Raw genomic sequence first — 21,622 nt, forward strand, 5'->3', positions numbered from 1 at the left:
CAAGTTTTAGGTTGGCACCATCAAGTGAAAGAAATCAGTTTGAAACAAAGCTCACACATGTCAACCCTCAAGTTTTAGGTTGGCACCATCAAGTGAAAGAAATCACTTTGAAACAAAGCTCACACATGTCAACCCTCAAGTTTTAGGTTGGCACCATCAAGTGAAAGAAATCAGTTTGAAACAAAGCTCACACATGTCAACCCTTGCATGTCCCTGTGCTACACATTTTTAACCATCAATTATAGACAAACTGATAAAAAATCATTGAAGCTTTGCATTTCCCAAGGACAGCTATTTGGACAAGCCAAGCTATTGTAATATCCACCTACGCAATGGTCATCCCAACAGCAACATATCCTTGCCAAACATGGAAGACTAAAAGTGGCTCAACAAAAAATGGCTAAGATGGGTTTTATGAGCCAGCTATAAAGATTGGGTCTCAAACAAAGAAATTCAATGCCAAACTGGGACTCGACCACTTAATGAGGTTGTGACAGAGCATTGCATGAGGAAGGGACGTCCTCATATAACTTGGCACCCTTTCATGAGCAGTGGAAGAGGGTTCAAATAGTGACAGATCTTAATGGAGACAGCTTTGTGCCCAATGTCCTGAATGGCATCCTCTACAGTTTAAAAAGAAACATCATTATTCACTATTTAGTCCATTCTATACTGATGATTAATTTTGTGTTGCCAGTCATAGTCACTTTATTTAGGATAACTTATCTCCACAAACGCTATTATAATCCCCTCCCCAAAAAACTACACTTTTAATATGCCCTTATATTCAGTGACAATTTGTTTAAAAATTTAGACTAGAGACCTACTTGTAGAGCTAGATTGACTTATCATTTATTACAGTATTTACATTTCAAAATGTAGTAATTCCCACCCCATTTCATATTAATACAAATGCTCTGTGTTCTTTGTAAACACACATTTGATAATGGCACAGTGATCCCTACCTTGATTTATGCCAAGGTATATCAAGATTGGTCAATCAGTTTTTATTCGGGACATACATACATACATACTTACATAGGCCTTACTTTTGCTTTATACTATAGATATTGTTTGCAACCAGATTTGACATGAATATGACTGCTGAATGTGACAATTCTATCTTATTGACAGTTCAGTGCATAGAATGTATGCTTTAACCTCAAGACAATGTCATAACTATATGAAAACACATGCCTGAAAATTACTGAAAAACAAATGACGCCAAGAAAACTGATGTATTCACACACATTTCTATTTTTATTTAATTCAGTTGCTGATATTATAAAAAAAAAAAAATTAAAAACTTATGATCTGTATATTACATACATAATATTTTGTTCTATTGAACATGGTGATACTGAGCAATTGGGATGGAATCAATTAACAGCTGCCTTTTGTAAATGTAAAACAACTTTTAGATACAACATACAAGGCACACTTACATATATATGTGTACGTACACATCAGGGTACAGAAACATATTTGTACACATTCAAGGCATACAAAACAAATATTTGTGTACACATAAATACCCACAAAGAAATATTTGCATATTTCTTGCAAATAAAAATATCACTACATAGGGATATTAAAAACAAATGCTGCCAAAACAAATCAGTTATTTACAATAGCTTAGTTCAGTTCTATAATTAAGTATAATATAGTTCTGGAGAATAGAGAACACAACCGTATTTGTAGAAAATAATGATTTCAGTTTGATATTATACACAATATGGCCATTGTTGACATCTCAAATAAAATCTATTTAGCATCAGATAACTAATAACTTTTATAAATAAATACTGAAACCAGCTTTAAAAATTAAAACTAGATTAATTCATTGACTATAATGTACAACACATTATTTGAGACATACTAAAGGGAGGACAAGTCTCCCATGAAATATTTACATTGATTCTACATTGCCAATACATTTTTCTTACAGAGGCTCTAAATCAGACAGAAACCCCCCCAATCATTAGTTGATATTGGTAATGTCACGGATGGTACCAGTCTTTCCACATGGTGTGTTAGGTAATTTATTCTGTGGTTTCAATTCTTGAAGAACTTTGCGGTGTTCATTTTGCAGTTCAATGTATTTCTGAAATTTAAACAGGAGCCATGATAATTTTTAAAAATACATTTCAAAGAGAGTTCATGTTTTCACATAAGCTCAGAGGGGGCCCTCCACTAAGATACACCTATGCAGGTAAAAAAGAAATATTAGGTATCAACATTCGCAATCCTATCTCCTTTTATACAAAGTATATGTATGCAGGAGAAAGTATTTTGTTTGGCTCCCTGCTGAGGTATTATCATTATTACATTCTTAATACTTATAATGGGGCGCAGTGGCTGAGTGGTTGAACGCTTGGCTTCCGAATCAGGGGTCCTGGGTTCAAATCTGAGATTTTCAATTTTGGGATTTTTAGGGTGCCCCTGAGTCCAACCAACTCCAATGGCCACATAACACCCTGTTCATTAACCATTGGCCATAGAAGTAGATGACCATAACATCATCAGCCCCATGATAGATCTCAAGGTCTGAAAAGAAAACTTTACTTTTTTTTTTATACATTTTAATTTAATATTGGTTCGCTTGGCTTCTGAACTGAGGGTATCTAGATGACCTGACATGTTTTTTTTTCTTCAGTGAACTGATTGTTATGAGGATAAGGTTCAGAGCCTGACCTTCAGATTGCACTTTTCTGAATCACATTCTTATTGTATAAAACTCATTGCAAAAAATAATAAGTTTTTGTGTGTAGAAAAGAATGCACACAAAAAAGGCCCAGTACCCTAGTAAGTTTGTTTGATGAATACATATATATGTTGTTAAATAAGGACAACCTGACAACCTGGTGTTTTTAACCACCCTAATTGTGTTGGTTTTTTTCCCTATATATTGTAGAATATGAAAGCCCCCATTGAGATGCTGGGTTACTGGCCTTGTAATGGCAGGGGTAACTGAAGGAGATGATCACACAAAACAGATACCCTAATCAATGACTATCTATTGTTGATGGTTGACCTTCTAACCAAAGAGTTGATGAATGGCTAATCTCTCATTCCTGACTTCTGGAAAAAGTCCTTCCCTTAGGTACCATAGAAATGGCCACAGGCTAAGCTCACTGATTATAGAAGCTGGTAAAAAATAACACTAAAAGCTGCGTTGTTTAAAAAAACATGAGTAAATAAAGGTGCTTACAACTACAATATGCATTCTTATTTTCTTTTAAACAAAATAAATATTTTTGGTAAACTTTACAAGCCTGTATAAAAGAAAACACACAAATTATATATATTTAGAGAGATGCAATAGACCCTATATATAGATAGACAGATAGATATAACTTCATTTTGAAACATAACAAAACTGATAAAAGATGTGAGATGATCACAATGAACATTCAAGCCCTGGTTTTCAGAGCTTCTTACTCTTGCCTGCAGGGTTCACAGTCGCCGCCTCTGTCCTGTCTTCACTTTTCAATAACAAACCAATATGTCTTCCACTCACTAGAACAACCTTTCCACAGTTTTCCTAGACAACTTCCTGACTAAACAACCCACACAGAGAACCTTGCTAAACCATTACGCTAGGGCAGGGGTGGGCAAATTACAGACAACGGGCCAGCCCGCTGAAGTGTTTTATGCGGCCCACAGACACCTACAGATATAAGGTGTGCCCACAGTATATACATATACAAATGCAAATATATCAAAAATAATTATAAATATCTATATAAATTATTGAAACTGTCTCATTATAAAAGTTTCAAGTAAACAAAGATTAAGCTAATTTACTATACTTCAATACACTTAGTCTAAGACACAATCTCATTCAATGCTATGAAGAACTGTGTCGAGTGTTGGGTATGCTTGGAACAAGATGGCAAGTGTAACAACTGATTAAACTCAATCTTTGACTGAGAAAAACATTTAGTTTGTTTGTTGTTGTTTTAAAGAATATCCCAACCATAAATTCTAAACAGGAAAGGTTGCACAAAGCCGCATAAAATAGCATATTATTGACCCACATATTATTGTGACCACAGTTATCAGAGCTAGGTATCTTAACCACAGGCAGAGCCAACAGGTACTTGAAGATTTAGAAACAAAATATTCTGATGTATCCAAGGTATCACATGCTACAGAAGGATCCTAGGTATCACATTCAAAGACCACATCACAAACCAAGAGATTAGAAACAGGGTTACTGCAGCGATCGGATCCCATGATGACCTGCTAACTACTGTAAAAAAATGCAAGCTTAAAATCTATGGCCATATTACAAGATTTTTGGGGCTCGCAAAGACCTTCTTCAGGGAACAGTATCAGGAAAAAGAAGAAGAGGCAGATAGAGAAAGCTATGGGAGGACAACATAAAAGAATGGACGGGCCTGCCATTGAAAGAGGTTCTAAACAAGGATAAAGACAGGGAGGAATGGAGAAAGACGGTCGACAAGTCTTGCTTGGTGCCCCAACGGTCCAACAGACTAAGGGATAGGTAAAGGTAAAGGTACAAAATCCACTGGCTCAGCATGGGCAAGGTAATGAGAAGAAAAGAAAGTCTCCAGGAAGAAATTTCTATGTTCCTTGAAGGACATTGACTGTGTTTTTGTTACTAATATTTCTAATAAAGAGTGGAAGACAGATTTCATGTCTTTCATGACAGCTATTGCAATGAGTTTTTTGCATATGCAATGTAAATGCATGTTAAATCCTTTCACACAAGGCTTTCCAATTTCTCCAGGCAAGCAAGTGAAAACAGGTTTTGTCATTTTCTTTTGCTGAAAGGTGAAACTATTTCTAGTGAAATGGTTAAATGTACAAGACTTATTTTAGATTCCTAATTATGGAATTTATAAAAGCAAATTTTAAGACGTCAAGAACCAATTTTCATTACCATCAGCTCACCATTTAGCACAGTTACTGATTCAGCTCCAAATAACATAACTCTGTGCAAATTATAATCTGAAAGAGAAGTTCCAGTCAGTACTTCCACGGGAGTTTAATGGGTGTCAGAAGCTGTATTTACACTTAAAAACTTTGCTACTAAACTTTCACATTATTTGGGTAAATTACATTTGTGAACAAACATTTTTTTTTTTGGAAATTAAACAAGTGTAATCAAAGTTTGATGTTGACTGACTGTAATTTGACAGCAGTCATAAGGATAACAACTAATAAACTAGTTCCACAGTTCCGGAACATTACGAACGAGTGAAAACAGTTAAATACTTCACATTAAGTACAACTGTACATTTGGGGTTAAAGGTTGTTATGTAAAAAGACAATTTTAAATCGTGAAATTGGTTTCACAACTCTTGTTGTCATTCCCTAATTAGAAGTGTGAAAAAAAAAGAATGTATAATACAGTATAAATATGAATTAAAAGACTTTATACACAGTTAGCTAACATATTTTTCTAAGTTGCAAGTACATATATATATATAAACATATATATGCTGCCCCCCTTTCCCAAATTTTTCTTAATGGGGCCCTCAATGCAAAAAGGTTGCCCACCCCAGCTCTAGGGGGATCAATCCCAAGTTTTTGTCTAAGATATATTCTTCCTTTTCCACTTAGGTGGAATTCCAGTTGCTCCTTTTCTCATGTAAATATACCGTTCATATACAGTGATCAAATAGTGCACTGTTGCGCCTTGTGCATACAGAATGACAACAATACATAATTTTGAAAACAAAAATGGTGCGCTTGCTTTCAGAAGAGAAAACATAGTCTTTGCAAGCTGCAAAATATCATGAAATGGGATTTTTAATAGCTTTTCAAATTTTAAAACCTACATATGATAGACAGACAGACCACATTAAACTAATAGCAAATTTAAAACAAGACTTTTTGGTACAGTAGTCATTTTGGCGCTAAATATTGCAGACATTATACTACCTAATCCATGTGTTGCGCTGTACTTGAAATAGTTGTTATATTTTTATTTCTCCTTTAAAATGAAGACATGAGTAAGACAAGGCTGTCCCTAGACAATAAAATCTGAAAGCAGTTCTTTGGCACAAAGACTTGGAGAATAACAACTAACAATACAGACAAGCTCCAGACATTTACCAACAAATGATGTTTATAATGATCTAGATGGGTATGATAAGAAAGTAAAATCCTAAAAAACAAAACAACTTTACATGCTGATGGGTATCATTCAAAATGTTTAAAATAAGTTTCTTGTGTTGGTGCTTCTATCAAAATAAAAATTAAAGTACTCTCTTTAAAAAATAGTATCATAAAAATTTACATATAAAAATACATTTTACCTGTAAATTTGAATATCAATAGACATGCACTTCTCATTATTGCTTTTATTACCAAGAAAAATTAATGTGTCAAGTGTCAATAAACTATACCTTTGTTAGTTCATTATATTCTTGATTTTTCTTGTCAAACAGCCGGATCTTCTGGTTGGTATTTGTGTGACCAATAATACGATTGCTTTCTTCCACTAGCTGGGCATTTAGTTCCTTAAGAGCAGCAAGTTCCTGATATTGAAACATTAAACTGATCAATGCAACACCAAATGTATAGAAAACCACAAGTTCACTTTATATATTATGTTGTTGTTGTTTTTTAAAGCAATAAACTATGTGTCTGTACAGCCATAGAGTTGACAAAACAGACAGAAAATAAAAGTTATTTCTAGTTTACAAAATTCTTACATCTTTGAGTTTTGTTTTCTCTTCTTGAAGACTTTCAATCTTAGAACTCAACTCTGTCTTCTCTGTGTAATGATTATCAAGAATTTTTTGAAGCCTGAAAAGTAAAGAAAGGTTAACATTCCTACTGAAGCACAAGAGTTTAAAAAAACCTAGATCTGTCATCAACCTTTTTTTTCTCTCTTTTTTATATAATAATCACAGTTCTATCATGCAAACATTTTGGGTATGTAACAAGGATTCAACTGCCCTGTTTTCATTGATCCTTTACATAATGTTGAAGTAATACTTTACTATCAATATAGTAATATATAAGTTTTGTCTCTGAGTCCAAAGATTGTGGTGGAGTGTGGTTTTATATGTGGCTACACAGACCTAGCTTTGACCTACATACTTTGCCACATTCAATGCAAACAAAGCGAATTTAAATGTAAGTTCTCTTTTTAAAATTTATGTTGGTTTTCAGCTGCAACATTCTTATTTGATCTCAGTGTGTATACTGTGGCCTTAACTAACATACAAACATTACTAGCTCAATATTTATTGTATTATGAATATTATAATCAAACATAATTTTATCATGCTAACATTAACTGGCAAGTTCTTCATTCTCCAAAACTCTATAAATCTAACAATATCTGGCACATTCTTCATTCCCTTTATAATTGTAAAACATAAGTCTATTACCTGGCTATTTCTTCATTGTTGTTCTGTTCTTCCAATTTTGAAGCTTTGAATCTATTAAATATAAAAAAAAAAAATAATTTTAGTATCATAATAAAAGTGCTAAGCCAGCAATCAATGAAATCAAACAAATGAAGATTTTTTCTTTTTAAATCCATATTGACTAGAAATAAAAATATAAAGTTTTGGCAATGATGGTCCATAAAATTGTACACAGCTGATATTTTCAGCTGTAGGCACATTATGATTAAAAAGTTATAGTACTCTAAACAAGATGCAGTTTTACATATTTTTTGAACTAATAAGATATATGATATTTATGGTCGTGTAGTTTGCAAGCTGGACTGTCTTTTGGACTTATCAATGATCCTGGGTTCAAACCCTGCCCGCTCCCATATCCCGTCATTCTGCGGAAGGTTTGGACAAGGAAGTAAATTATCTTCAACTCTGAAGGAACATTCTAAACATGTAAAGCATTTTACATAACATGATCTATATATATATATAGCTATATCTATCTCTCTCTCTATATATAATTTTCCTAACATGTAACTAATGTTCTCATATATACGATATATAAGTTACTGCAGACTTCAGTGACAATGAAAACAGGTTTCCATCTACAGATGACAATCCCTCAAAGTCTATCTACAATCAGTCCTCTTCAAAGTGAATTTGTTTCTACCCAAGTTCATCAAAAAATAATGAGAACACTTACTGAGCTTCAATACTTTCTTTCTCCTGGAGTAGATTCTTTAATTTGGCATCCAGCTCTCTGTTTCTCTGCTGCTCCTGTTTCACCTCATGCTCTTTTTCTTTCAATGAACTTTCTAGAGACTTGACCCTGAGATCAAGAAAAAAATTGAAACTAAAGAGAAACTTCTGATGCCTACGCAATAAACTTTTAGTTGACATTTCTGGCAAAGCCTATTACAGTGAAGTATAGGGTTTGGACGTACTGGTTTCATTTTAACCATTGTCAATCAAAAAATGAATTAGAAACTGAAATAAAGTGTTTAGTTGAATCATTTAGAAAACTGAAATAAAACTATCCAAAAGTGAATGTTGACTACATATTTTATTTCTTTTTTTAAAAGTGAAATAAAAACAGCTTCTGAGATCAACCCTATAATACACACACAAAAAGAGCAACACACAGATATACATAATACAAGTGTCTTCAAGTATAAAAAAGATTATTAATGTTAAAATTATTAAAATTATTAAATATTGACTAAATGTAATTCAGTGCTAGGAAAAAGGAGGCATTGAGAAGAATATGGAATCTCAAGGAAAATATTGTGTTTTGTGACTTTGTTACTAATATTTCTAATAAAGAATGAAAGACATAGACTTTTTGCCATCTTCATAATTGCAATGGGGTTGTTTGCACATGAAATCTATGTGCATGTTAAATCACTATCCCATTTCTCCAGGCAAGCAAGTGAAATTTTTGTCGCATAGGGCTCCACACTGGTTAAGTCCGGCCCTGCTATTTACATATATATACATAGCAGATTACTTAGATTAGTTCCTAGTCCAAACCTCCCTCAGGACAAAGGGGGATCGGAGCGGGCAGGGTTTGATTATTATTATTATTATTATAGCTTTTATATAGCGCTACTTTCATGCTTATAGCATGCTCAGAGCGCTTTTTGGTCCAATCTCATTTGTGGACCAGTGGGGGGGAGGGGGTATCTAGGAGTTGGTTTTCCCGTGCTGCCTTTAGGCGCTCAGTAAACACAACTCTGCCCGAGTCGGGCGTCGAACCTCGAGCCCCCTTCTAGGTAGCCAAGACAAGCCAAGTTCATGCGCACTTAGCCTCTCGACCACACTTTTAAATGACAGCCAAGCGCGCAGTCAGTCATCCCTAGTGTGAATACTACTCTTGTTTTTTCGTGGACTATCCACAAAAATAAGAGAGTGATCTTTCCTTTACTTCTCGTCCAAACTCTTGAGGGAAGAAGAGAATTATATATATATATATAGAGATTCTACTACAGTTGACAACAGCTGACAATGATTACATCATCTGATAAATTTTTTTTTATAAACAATTATTTAATTTCACTTTTTATGTATTTCAAGATAAGTCTATCTGAATAAGTCAATAAATGATAGTCTACATTTTCCTGATGAATGTGCTAAGAGGATATATACTGACTTTTCCATTTCAAAAAATATTTGCTAAAATTTTTTGCTTTATTTATTATGTTCATTACATTGTTTTCATTCACTAAGCTAAATTGTTTTTTTTTTCCTTTTACTGTTTCAGAATGAGAGTAAATATTTAAAAAAATGGAATTCAAACCTTGTTCTTGTTTTTTTGCTTATCCTAGGATATTATTTTTTTACCTAACAGCGTCATCCATATTGATATAAGTAGGACATTGCAATTCTAAATTTAGTAATATATCTTATTTAGACATCCCATTATAATATAAAAGTTTATTGATAAATATATGATATTTGCAAAAAGCACATTTATTTGGGCAATGTAATTTTAAATCTTAAAGTAGGCAATAGACAGATCAGAAAGAGGGTAATAAAAAGGCTCTTGAATTAAGATATTGTTCTATTCATATAGAATTGAGAACCCTGTTTCATTTGTCTCACATTTTAAGTAAAAAACATATTCATATATTTAATAAATATATGGTAAATAAAATTAAGTAAATAAATGTATTTTTCATCCAGACTCACAGATCCTTGTTGTTAGCTCTCATAGTGTTGACAGTTATCTGCAGTTCCTCTACCTCCTGCATTCTATTCACAAGGTTTTCTTTAGTTCTTTCCAGCTCTGCTACTTGCACCTATCAAAATAAACATCAATAACTACTACTCTCTATTGAACTCAAGAAAAAACTGTAATTTAGACTTTAGTAGTTGACATGAATTTCAGCTCTTCTAGAACACAGTTCTGTGAATATCTGATCTCTAAACATTTATATATGAGGCATTAAAATCGAAGTGCTTTCAAATGATGTATTTATACAAATACTTAGTAATTGAACAACTCACTTTTAAATGTTCATTCTCTTCATTTCTTTCTTTCCGAGTTTGTTCATATTCTTGTAGCATGCAGCTTAGCTTCTTGTTATTAACATGCATTCTTTACAAGTTAAGGAATCTTGTGATGGAATAATACTTCAAAACTATCAAGTATTTTATAAAATCCATTTACACTTCTTTTAACTGAAGATGTTACTGAAAACTTATTTCACAATAGACTATCTTTCTTACAGTACACTAAAGAGTTATAATAAAAAAAAAAATGGAATAAAAAGCTCAAAGTAAGCCTATTTATTTGTTTAAAACACTTAAATATAAACACATAAAAAAAAGGTTAGTCTAATATTTTCACTAAATGCACACAATTTCATATTACAAAAAGACAAGCATAGTACAAAATTAAAATTTGATGTGGATACGTTTCAAGCTCCAGATTTTTTTGATTCAATAACTTTTTGAGTCCATCTGTATTTTCATCAGAGCTGTTCACTTCTCGCAGATGATCTTTAAACCTTTGCAGGGTCTCTTGTAAAGCTTTATCTTTTTCTTCCAACTGTAACAACATTGCAATAAGAAGAAATTAAACTTTCTCTCTAAAATTGATCAACTTTACTAAATCTATGTTAAAGCTTATGATCCATCTAGTCCTACCTTACTCCTGAGTTCATCTATCATGATAGATTTCTCTTTACATAGGAGCTGTGAACAAACAAAAACTTGAGAAACTACTTTGAATCTATTTTCTAGCAATAGCTAAACATCCTTAACCCTTCAGACTTAGGAAGTAGCTTTTTTATCATTATCATTTCTTTTTGGACATTTAGTGTATATCTAAAAGCAATTTATTAATAAAGATTTAAAAGGCAGCATATTAAAAACAGGCTTATGAGAACTTCTACCTCTTTAGTTTGCAACTGGTCTTGTAAACTAGTCAACATCTCGGCTTGCCTAAACATTGTAGCATTGGCACTGTCTTGGTCCTCTTGGAGATTTGATATCTATAGGTACACACACACACAAAAAAACATGCTGAGAAAAAGATCCAAACATTGTGAACAAATACTTTATTTTATGCACACACACACACAAAGATTGTGAACAAATACTTTATTTTATGCACACACACACAAACATTGTGAACAAATACTTTATTTTATGCACACACACACACACAAAGATTGTCCTTTTTTTTTTCTCATTTGTACTACTCCGTGGACATCAACAGGGACATGACAACAACTGGAGAACACAAAATGTTTAGAAAATAAAATGAATAGATGAAAAATATGGGAAAAAAAGGGGGGGGGGGGAACCAATAACTTTCTATACTCCAGGAGTCTAGCAGTCATCAGAATCAATCTTCATGTGAGAAGATAACCATTTCCAAGAAAACTATTTTGTTATGGTATCTGTTGTTCATAACTATTGTAAGTAAGAATACAACATAACACTTAGCTGGACTTTATACACAGTAACCATTATTTCAATTCTTACTTGAAAATCTTTTCTTTGTAGTGCAGTTTCATAATTTTGCTTCAGCTCTGTGAGTTTCTGTAAAGTGTTCATGAGCTGAGCTGATGTTTTCTCCAAATCTTTCTTGGCCTCATCTGCATCTATCTTGTAATTTTCTATCTCAGACTTCAAGTTCATGTTGCTAGCCTCTAGGCCAGTCACAGACAGTTTCATCTCATGCATCTTGTTCATCAAATTACTGATGATTTCCTAGGAAACAGCATACCTTTTTTAAGCAAGATATTTGTTTTCATTAGATCTACTGGCTAGTTTATCAAAGCCCACTGTATGGTAAAATTCCTTTAACATAGGTATGTAGGAAGCAAGTGTTTGCTATATCTGTGGCCAACAGAAAGACCAGCCATAGAGGGAAGAAAGAAATCAACTACTGAATATGCAATTTTTAGTTTGATGCAACAAATAATGATGTAATAGGAAAAATAAGCTGGACATTTGATTGGTTTATATTTTGTTTAAAAAAAAAAAAGATTAACATATAAATATAGCTCACACATGCTTAAAAAAAGACAAGAACCTTATTTTCTTCAATGAGTTTTTCTTGCTGTTGGATAGTCTTATCCTGTTCTTCTTTAAGAGCCAATGTGGCTTCCAGCTCTGCTACTCGTAGGTCAAGATTAGCATCAGGTTCCCTGCAAACTGCATCACCTGCAGACTTTAGAGCCTGGACGATAAAGCAATCTATTTAACACATTAGTATGACACAAAATAGAGAAATATATATACATACAATATTAATTTGAGTGAAACAGAAGCAGAACTTCAGTTGAGTTTTATCATAAATCAGATAATTGCATCAAAATATGTTTATATGTCTTTAAAGATTTTACCTAATTATGAAACTTCAATGATCAAAAACTGCTTATTTTAATTATCTTTTTATGGTTAGTTTTTCATAATATTTTAAAATTGAGATTTCTAGAATGCAGCATAAAAATATAGTATAACAGTATATCCATTATCAGCTTTGCACATCAAGATGATCACAGGGCACATTCTATGTACATAACTGATCTTAATGACAGATCACTAAGATGACCACAGGCCACATTCTATGTACATAACTGATCTTAATGACACATCACTAAGATGATCACAGGACACATTCTATGTAGATAACTGATCTTACTTACTATTCACTTTAACCAAAAGTTAAAATGACTCACTCTAAATTCTTGCTCAAGTTTCTCTCTTTTTCTTATTTCCCTGTTTCTAGACTCTTCAATTTCACTGGCATGGTTTTCTAAGAAGGACATTGTGACACGTGCGGTTTCAAGTTCCTCCTGTGGGTGTGAAATATGAAATGAAATAAAATCTGAACATTGTTTTATAGTGTTGTTTTTTTTCAGAAAAAAAAAATCTTGAAAAAAAAGTGAAAGAAATAAAGAAGAAATAAGAAATCACATGACAAGTAGATCTTTATAGTCAACATTAGCAAGAAATTTTAGACTTGAACTTTGGAAAGACGCTTTGCACAGGCACAAAAAGAGACTAAATTTTGAATGGTGTTATGAAGAATCTTCCCAAAAATCAAAGGTGTGGTATATGAACAGATGAAACAAAGTAGTTTTTGTTTTGTTGCCAATAATCTTGTTAGTTGTATTTGTCGAAGTTTATTTCAATTTTTAATGTTCAGATTGTCAAAAGAGAGATGTTAACGTTTCAAAGACTACAGATGTGAGCAGAGTAATACATTGGTCAGGATTTTTACATAACATTTTTTCTTAGTAGTCTTAATCTTTGTTGTACTTTTTGGTGAACTAATGTATCTACTATTTAAGTACTGCGGCACTTAGAAGTACTTCAAATCAATCAAGGAAAAAATGTATCAAGACTAACCTTCAATGCTCCTAGCTCTTTCAGTGCTTCCTCATAATCTCTGGTGGTAGTCTCTAGATCTATACTGGTTTTAGACAGCTAAGATATACAACAATACACAGATTTCAACCAAATATTATGATCTATTCATTTTTATCATGTAAAACTGACATTTAGAGATTACAGAAATATCTATTAAGCTATTAGATTACAACTATTCTTTATGGTTGTTGGCAAGAACAATATGTGACCAGCGCAATGACTAAATTATTTCTATTTACCAAACAAAGCTGAGTGTGCTATGAATCATTCTCAATGACCAAGCAAAAATACTTCTTTACCAGTATTAGTATTTTAATTTCAGCTATCATTAACTATTCCCCAACAAAACAAAAGTCAGGCCTTTGGCTCTACCACATGAACAATTTTTTAACTGTGAGATGTCTAGCACAGAGTCTACCTAAATATGATCAAAGTCAAAGTACCTTAGTCTCAAGACTTTGTATTTCCTGAGTGTATGCATGGTGCAGGGCTTTCTGACTTTCTTTTTCTTCTTTCAGTTGTTTGTCAGCAGACTTGAGCACAAGGTGAAGATCTGTATTCTCATCATTTAGTACTGTAAGGACACAAGAATCATACTAGGAATTCTTTCAACCAAGATAGAGACTACAAACTGATGTATATAACTATTATTTAACCATACAAATTCAGTCATATAAAATGTGTCAGTAAAATACTGCACATATAGGAGGTGTGGTGGCCGAGTGGTAAAGCGCTTGGCTTCCAACCAGGGGTCCTGGGTTCAAATCCTGGTTAAGAATAGGATTTTTAATTTTGGGATCTTTAGGTGCCTCTGAGTCCACCCAGCTCTTATGGGTAACTGACATAAGTTGGGGAAAAGTAAAAGCGGTTGGTTGTTGTGCTGGCCACATGACACCTTCGTTAACCATGGGTCACAGAAACAAGATGACTGTTACATCATCTGCCCTATAGATCGCATTGTCTTTACTTATTAATACTGCATGTAGTGTAATTTTTTTTTAACAAAGCTTATATTAAGGAAAAATCTTGTGTGAAAATGGTAATTAAATTAATTAAATCTTTACATTAAAATTTACTGGATTGCACAGATCTAAACAGACATGAAACATACATAAGTGTTGTACAGAAAATGTCTATTTTTAACCCTGACTGGTTGAGAATTGTTTCTCTACAACTTGCACTAAGTTTTGCACTAAGACAAACCCTACATTTGAGGTCATTTTTCACTGTGTCAATTTCCTCCTTGAGTGTATTAACAGCACTGGTGTAGTCATTTCTCCTGGCAATGTTCTCTGCCCTTTCTTTGTCAAGTACCTAGACATAAAAACAAGTCATTGAATTTTGTTGCCTTGTAAGTAAGTCTGTTGCTTTTGAATGTGTATGTTTTATAAGTATAAATGAGTGTATCTCTAATTAAAACATAGGAATAGACTGTTGATCAGATAAAAATACAATCTAGAAACAGAATAGTTCTTTACTTATAGATCACCACATGAGGTAACAACACTAAGTTCTTTACTTATAGATCACCACATGAGGTAACAACACTAAGTTCTTTACTTATAGATCACCACATGAGGTAACAACACTAAGTCGAAAAAATCGAAAATTCTGATTCTTCAAAGGAGCTATTCAGGATCACCGCTGAAATGTTAGGGGGAGCAAATAACAAACGTTTGCCGTCATCTATCCCATTATCTGAACTTCCTGATTCCTTCAATAGATTCTTCATTGGGAAGATTGAGCAGATTAGAAATGACATGCCATCCCTCTCATCACAGCTTGACCACTCTCCAATTTTTCAAAATACTCCTTTTTGCGAGTTTCAGCGTGTATCTGAAGATTATGTCAAAAGTACTATTTTGAAGATGCCAAATAAGTCATGTGACCTTGATCCCATTCCAACCTCCTTGCTCCTTGAATGTTTAGATGAGCTTGTACCTACAATTACCAACATTGTGAACTCTTCACTGACTTCAGGCATTGTACCACAGCAATTTAAGCATGCACTTGTCAGGCCCTTATTAAAGAAATCCAGTCTTGACCCGGAATGTCTAAAAAACTATCGCCCGGTTTCAAATCTTCCCTTCCTGTCAAAGCTTCTGGAGCGCATCGTGTTAGTGCAAATTCTTTCTCATCTTGAACAGTACTGTCTCTTGGAAGAATTTCAATCTGCATATAGGAAGTGCCGTAGCACAGAGACAGCAGTGGTCAGGGTACTAAACGACTTACTTCACAATTCCGACAAAGGCCACATATCAATTCTTTCTATGCTGGACTTGTCCGCAGCCTTTGATACGCTAGACCATGAAATTATGATGGCCAGATTCTCTGCAACTTTTGGTTTAGCAGGAGTCGTCCTAAAGTGGCTTGGATCCTACCTGACGGAACGCACCCAAAGTGTCGTTGTTAGCGGGACGGAATCAACAAGCTTACTTTTGAAGTACGGAGTACCCCAAGGATCAGTTCTAGGCCCAGTACTGTTCACTATGTACACATATCCACTCAGCGGTGTCATACGGCCAACCGGCATCTTATACCATTTCTTTGCCGATGACTCACAGTTATACGATTCATCAGTACCCTCAGAGGTGTCGCATCTGGCAGAGAAAATCAGTAGTACCGTTGCAAGGGTGAGCGATTGGATGGTTGAAAATAAACTCAAGATGAACGAAGACAAGACAGAAATAATTAAGATTGGCACTAGGAACAATGTCTCAAAAGTTGAAAGCACAGATTCTCTCTTTATCACGAACTGCCATGTTCCTTTTGTCCATGTAGTGCGGAATCTTGGAGTTTTCTTCGACTCAACACTATCTTTCGACCCACACATAAATCAGCTCTGCAAAGGTCTTTATCTGCAGCTGCGCAGATTAGGCCAGATCCGACCATATTTAACAACGGAGTCAACAAAAACGCTAGCTGTGGCATTCATACTCTCCCGCCTTGACTACTGCAACGCCGTGCTAGCAGGTATACCTGATGACAAAATAGCCAAGCTGCAACGTATACAGAACAACGCCGCTCGAATAGTCCTTAAAAAAACTAGACAAGATTCTGCTACTACGCTCTTGCGCACGCTCCATTGGCTTCCCGTGAAAGCGAGAATCGATTACAAGGTCGCCACACTTTGTCATCAGTGTATATATAACAATGAGATGCCCTTGTACCTTAGCGAACTGATTACTCCATATGTCCCCCAGAGAACCCTGCGCTCAATGGACTCAACGCTTTTAGTAGTGCCACGTTTCTCCCTCAAAAGCTACGGTCTGCGTGCTTTTTCAGTTCACGGACCAAAGGTTTGGAACTCACTCCCCATTGATCTCAGACAGACAACATGCTATACCACTTTTAAGAAGAACATTAAGACCTACTTGTTTAAAACTTTTTTAGATTAACTGTTATTCTAGCAATTGTGTTTATGTTTGTAATGTTGTTACAGCGCCTTGAGCCTACATTTTGTTTGTTAACAGCGCTTTATAAATAAAATTATTATTAAAATTATTATTAAGTTCTTTACTTATAGATCACCACATGAGGTAACAACACTAGGTTCTTTACTTATAGATCACCACATGAGGTAACAACACTAAGTTCTTTACTTATAGATCACCACATGAGGTAACAACACAAAGTTCTTTACTTATAGATCACCATGAGGTAACAACACTAAGTTCTTTACTTATAGATCACCGTGAGGTAACAGCACTTCACTATTAGAACATATAGTTAGCTGTAAATACTATGTTGGTTTAAAAAGGACTGTCACAAATCGTGTATGTGAGTTAGAGAGTTAGGTCCCTGTACATTTTATTCTTACTGTGCTTCAGGTTTTCAAGAAACTGATCATGGCTAGAAAAAGGGGTTATGATATTATGATCAACTGGTTCTTGTAGAGAGTTGGGGGTGCAGATGATTTTTTTTATTTAGAGAGAGATGAGAGAGTTTTTAGTTTTCTAAATGCAGTGTGTGACAATATCAGATTAACTTAAGTATGAGTTAATTATTTCTTTAAGAGCATTAGTGTGCTCAACCAGCAAGTAACTGGGTTTAACTCGCCAGCGATCAACTAGATCAAAGCAACAGAGATAGAGGCGATTAGTGACACACCAATACCAGTAGTTATTTCAGTTCAATATAAATATTATTATGTATAACGAAGAAAATTTTTATCAAGTTAATAATTATTAGTTTTAATTAACTATCCTTTAGTCAAGATCTTTTTTTATTATACCCAAAGGATTAAAAGCTCATGTAAAGCATTTCTTTTTTTTTTTACCATCAGATACTCAAGATATAAGGTAAGAAAAAGTTGATAGACTGCTACACACCATGCCACTCAGATAGAAGCAAAAGAATAAAATGAAGTAAATTGTTACGCCTTGTTTTAATGTGTATTATTGTTCTTAGTTTTGTTTGAGTTTTGTTCAGATGTTTTACTTGGTTTTAAAGTAGTTATCACTGTTGACAGATTTTTTTCTAGAGCTGCCTGCTAGAGTTTTTGTGCAATTGTATTATTTTGTAAGATCCTAAAGAACTGCTTAGAGAGAGTTGAAGGGGTCAAAGATCATCTTATACTTACACTGTTCAGCTGAGAATTAAAAAGTTCCAACTTTTCAACCTGTTGTTTCTGTCGAAGCATGTCAGCCTCATACTCATCAATCCTTTCCTATCAGCAATGAAATATACGAGCCAAAGTTTTAACACACATGAACAAGATTTGATTATGAATTCTAAACAGACTTCAAGACTAAACATGAGCTACCAAGATTGAAATACACCTCAAAAGCCCAAGTGAGTTGACAACACTAATAGTGATAATACACCAGATGATGACAAAATTAAACATCAACATCACATTACAGTGGATCCCTGGACACATTGGCATCATGGGAAATGAAAGGGCAGATAAGCTTTCAAAGGCAGGATCATCTATGGAACAACCAGATAGACTTGTTAACTACCTCACCCTAAGGTCAATGTTAATCAACAACCACAAAGAGGAGTGGCTCAACCAATGGGCAACAGGAAACACAGGCAGAGACATGTACAAAGAAATGAACATGCCTAACAAACTGGACAGTATTAACTTCCTCCCCCGCAAAGAACAATCTACAATCTTCCAACTAAGGACAGGACACACAACTCTGCTAAATTACCATCTCAATAAAATAAATCCCACACAACTCCCCTTTGTAGACACTGCGCCCACCCTTATGAAACTGTAAACCATATCCTTTTTGAATGCCCCTTCCTAATCCACTTTGGGCAGACCCTACTACCACTCCAGCCCAACATAACCAACACCCTGTAACGCAGTGCTGAACAACTGAAAAAAACTGCACACTATTTTTCCTTGGCTCAGTCTGCAAAAGAGCTGACAGCTGGCTAGAAGAAGAAGAAGAATACAAATATGACACTAAAAACTGAAGTCTTACTTTCAACTTGCCATTCTCCATTTGAAGCATTCTTATCTCATCCATTAGAGCTTCATGAGCTCCCTCGGCTAAATCCTTCTGGAGGATACAGTCTGTAATTCCCATTTCTGAATCAAGCATTTCTCCTACAGCCTGGTCCTGGGTGTTTGGAGAGTTGGCAGACATTTTTGGAGTGGTCATGACCTGTAACACACTTTATCTATAGGAACGAAACTAAATGACAACAATGACAATTACCCAAGGCTTATTTGAGGGCCATCATTATGACTTAAATTGACAGATTGTACAAATTATTAAGACAGCTGGTAACTGACTTGTGCTATACCTACATAACAAAAAGAGATGGCTGACCCTTTCAAACATATAGTTTATAACATTCAGTACTCAATATCTGATTAGTAGCCAACTGCATAGAAATATTAGCTGCACGTATTGAAATGTTTAACAAATGTTAATTTTAAGAATGATTGAAACTAATATTATTTGTTTAAAATATGGATAAAAGAAATTAACAAGAAATATGTTTTCAAAGATTTAGGTTCATAATACTCCTGTGCACATTCAAACAAATATATTTGTTGGACTATTAAGTACCAAGTTAACAAAAAAAAGATGTGCCCATTCATCATGGGCACATGCAGTCAATACTGATGCTTTAGGTAAATAAACAGTAAGTCTTCATATTATTAATAATGATGATCACCAGTGCAGTTATATATATATATTTACAAGCCAACAGTAGAATTTCTTATTTTGCATTGTCCCATGCTTTGTAGATATTTATTTTAAAAAATGTCAGTATATGTATTCTTTTTTTTTTAAACTAATCTATATCACCCATAACTGAATAGGGGAATGAATATGAATTACCCTGGTTTCAAAATGACTTGACTTCCTCAATACTAAAACAAAGTATATATGAAACTCTCCTATGCTCTACATCTAAATATTGTTTGAAAAAGATCAGCTTGCCTTCAATGTCTGGCAGTGCAAGTCTTTCAAAGCATTGCACTCAATTCTAGCCTTCAACTGGTGAGCTTCTAGAACCCTCTCCAGCTCCACAATCATTCTACGGCATGAGACCAGTTCTACCTCCATTTCCATCTGTCTGTTCTCTGAGGTTTTCGTCAAATCCTGCAACTGCTGTCTCAGCTAAAAAATAATAATAATAGATTTAAAGATACAGAACAGAAAAAAAAATGAGTCCGTCTGAATCTGGAACAATAAAAATTAGCTACCTTAAAGAACTTTTTGTAGAAAACTGCATTATACATAGAACAATTAAAAAATACACACAAGATACTTTTCTTTATATGAAATGAAAATCAAATTGATGCATGTTAGAAAAGCGCTCCAAAAAACTTATTTTATCATGGTAAAAGAGTGTTTCAGACTAAAACCTCACACTATTTCGGTAATTAAAAAATAAACTATACATGTTTTTGAGGAAATAAAAAATAAGGCATTACATTTTTACAATTTTAATATGAACATTAAAGTAAAATACTAATTAACCTAATTAGACAATTACTAGATATGTATCCTCAATTTGAAACCTCTCAATTTATTGACAACTCAGGACACAAGATTACAAATAAAAAGACAATAATATAATAGAAACTACAATTTACAAATACAAAAACATAACCTAATAAAATATTATTCAGACCCAAACTTTTTTCTTTTCAAGTGACATTGGAACAGAGAATGAGTTTTGTGAATCAGTTCAAATCTTAAATTAGCATAAACTTCTAGTGATAGTAATCATTTAGAAGTCTGCAAGTTATAAGATATACTATTACGAACATTACCTTCAAATAAAAGATAAACTTTCTTTAAAAAAATCATGTTTGCTATTTGAAAGTTATTACTTTACTTCTGTCTTACTTGAATAATTACATCAATCATTATGTATTCATTCTAACTACATTCTAATACTCTTGTCATTCTTTATTAAAAAGTTCCAGACAACCAATTCTTAGATGAGCCTTACATTTTCAACCTGTTCTTGATAACCCTTAATCTCTCGTCTGTGTTTCTCCAGAGTAGCGGCTGAGAGTCCATCCTTCAAGGGAGATGCCCTTATACCACCACATGGACTGCCTGTACTTAATTCTAAAGTGTGGGAAAACAAAGAGAGTATAACTTGTTTTGTGAAACCTCTTTTAAAACAAACTTCAACTAGTTTATGAGCATCTGTTTTGACAAAGGATAGAATAATATGCAGGTATTATATATAATATGCAGCCAAGACATACATGTTTTTTTTTAATCTAATGCAGACAAAGACATTAATTAAATATAGAGGTCATTATTTTCTCATGTCACTACTACTGGACAAAAAATGGTTGTGAATGATTTGTCAAGTGAAAGTCTCCACTAAACTATTTCAGAACAAAACATGTTAATTAT

General features: G+C 33.9%; 1 protein-coding gene across 3 annotated transcripts in view; it reads right to left on the minus strand.

Annotated features, from left to right (window-relative positions):
- Positions 1–1,239: 1,239 nt before the first annotated feature.
- The window catches only part of LOC106069714 (kinesin-like protein KIF15), a 40,635-nt gene continuing 20,252 nt past the window's right edge, over positions 1,240–21,622 (minus strand). For all 3 annotated transcript variants that reach the window (XM_056037012.1, XM_056037010.1, XM_056037011.1), the window contains 20 exons: positions 21,204–21,325; positions 20,183–20,362; positions 19,211–19,393; positions 18,355–18,441; positions 14,981–15,086; positions 14,216–14,346; positions 13,752–13,829; positions 13,079–13,195; positions 12,430–12,576; positions 11,877–12,104; positions 11,282–11,380; positions 11,034–11,081; positions 10,802–10,935; positions 10,392–10,482; positions 10,074–10,183; positions 8,089–8,214; positions 7,374–7,424; positions 6,690–6,783; positions 6,381–6,512; positions 1,240–2,104 (listed from right to left, as the gene is read on the minus strand). In XM_056037012.1, the coding sequence (XP_055892987.1) occupies positions 1,982–2,104; positions 6,381–6,512; positions 6,690–6,783; positions 7,374–7,424; positions 8,089–8,214; positions 10,074–10,183; positions 10,392–10,482; positions 10,802–10,935; positions 11,034–11,081; positions 11,282–11,380; positions 11,877–12,104; positions 12,430–12,576; positions 13,079–13,195; positions 13,752–13,829; positions 14,216–14,346; positions 14,981–15,086; positions 18,355–18,441; positions 19,211–19,393; positions 20,183–20,362; positions 21,204–21,325 (2,387 nt within the window). In that variant the 3' untranslated portion in view covers positions 1,240–1,981. The remainder of the gene's footprint in view (positions 2,105–6,380; positions 6,513–6,689; positions 6,784–7,373; positions 7,425–8,088; positions 8,215–10,073; positions 10,184–10,391; positions 10,483–10,801; positions 10,936–11,033; positions 11,082–11,281; positions 11,381–11,876; positions 12,105–12,429; positions 12,577–13,078; positions 13,196–13,751; positions 13,830–14,215; positions 14,347–14,980; positions 15,087–18,354; positions 18,442–19,210; positions 19,394–20,182; positions 20,363–21,203; positions 21,326–21,622) is intronic.

The sequence above is a fragment of the Biomphalaria glabrata genome, chromosome 7 (assembly GCF_947242115.1).
Source record: "Biomphalaria glabrata chromosome 7, xgBioGlab47.1, whole genome shotgun sequence".
Taxonomy (NCBI): domain Eukaryota; kingdom Metazoa; phylum Mollusca; class Gastropoda; family Planorbidae; genus Biomphalaria; species Biomphalaria glabrata.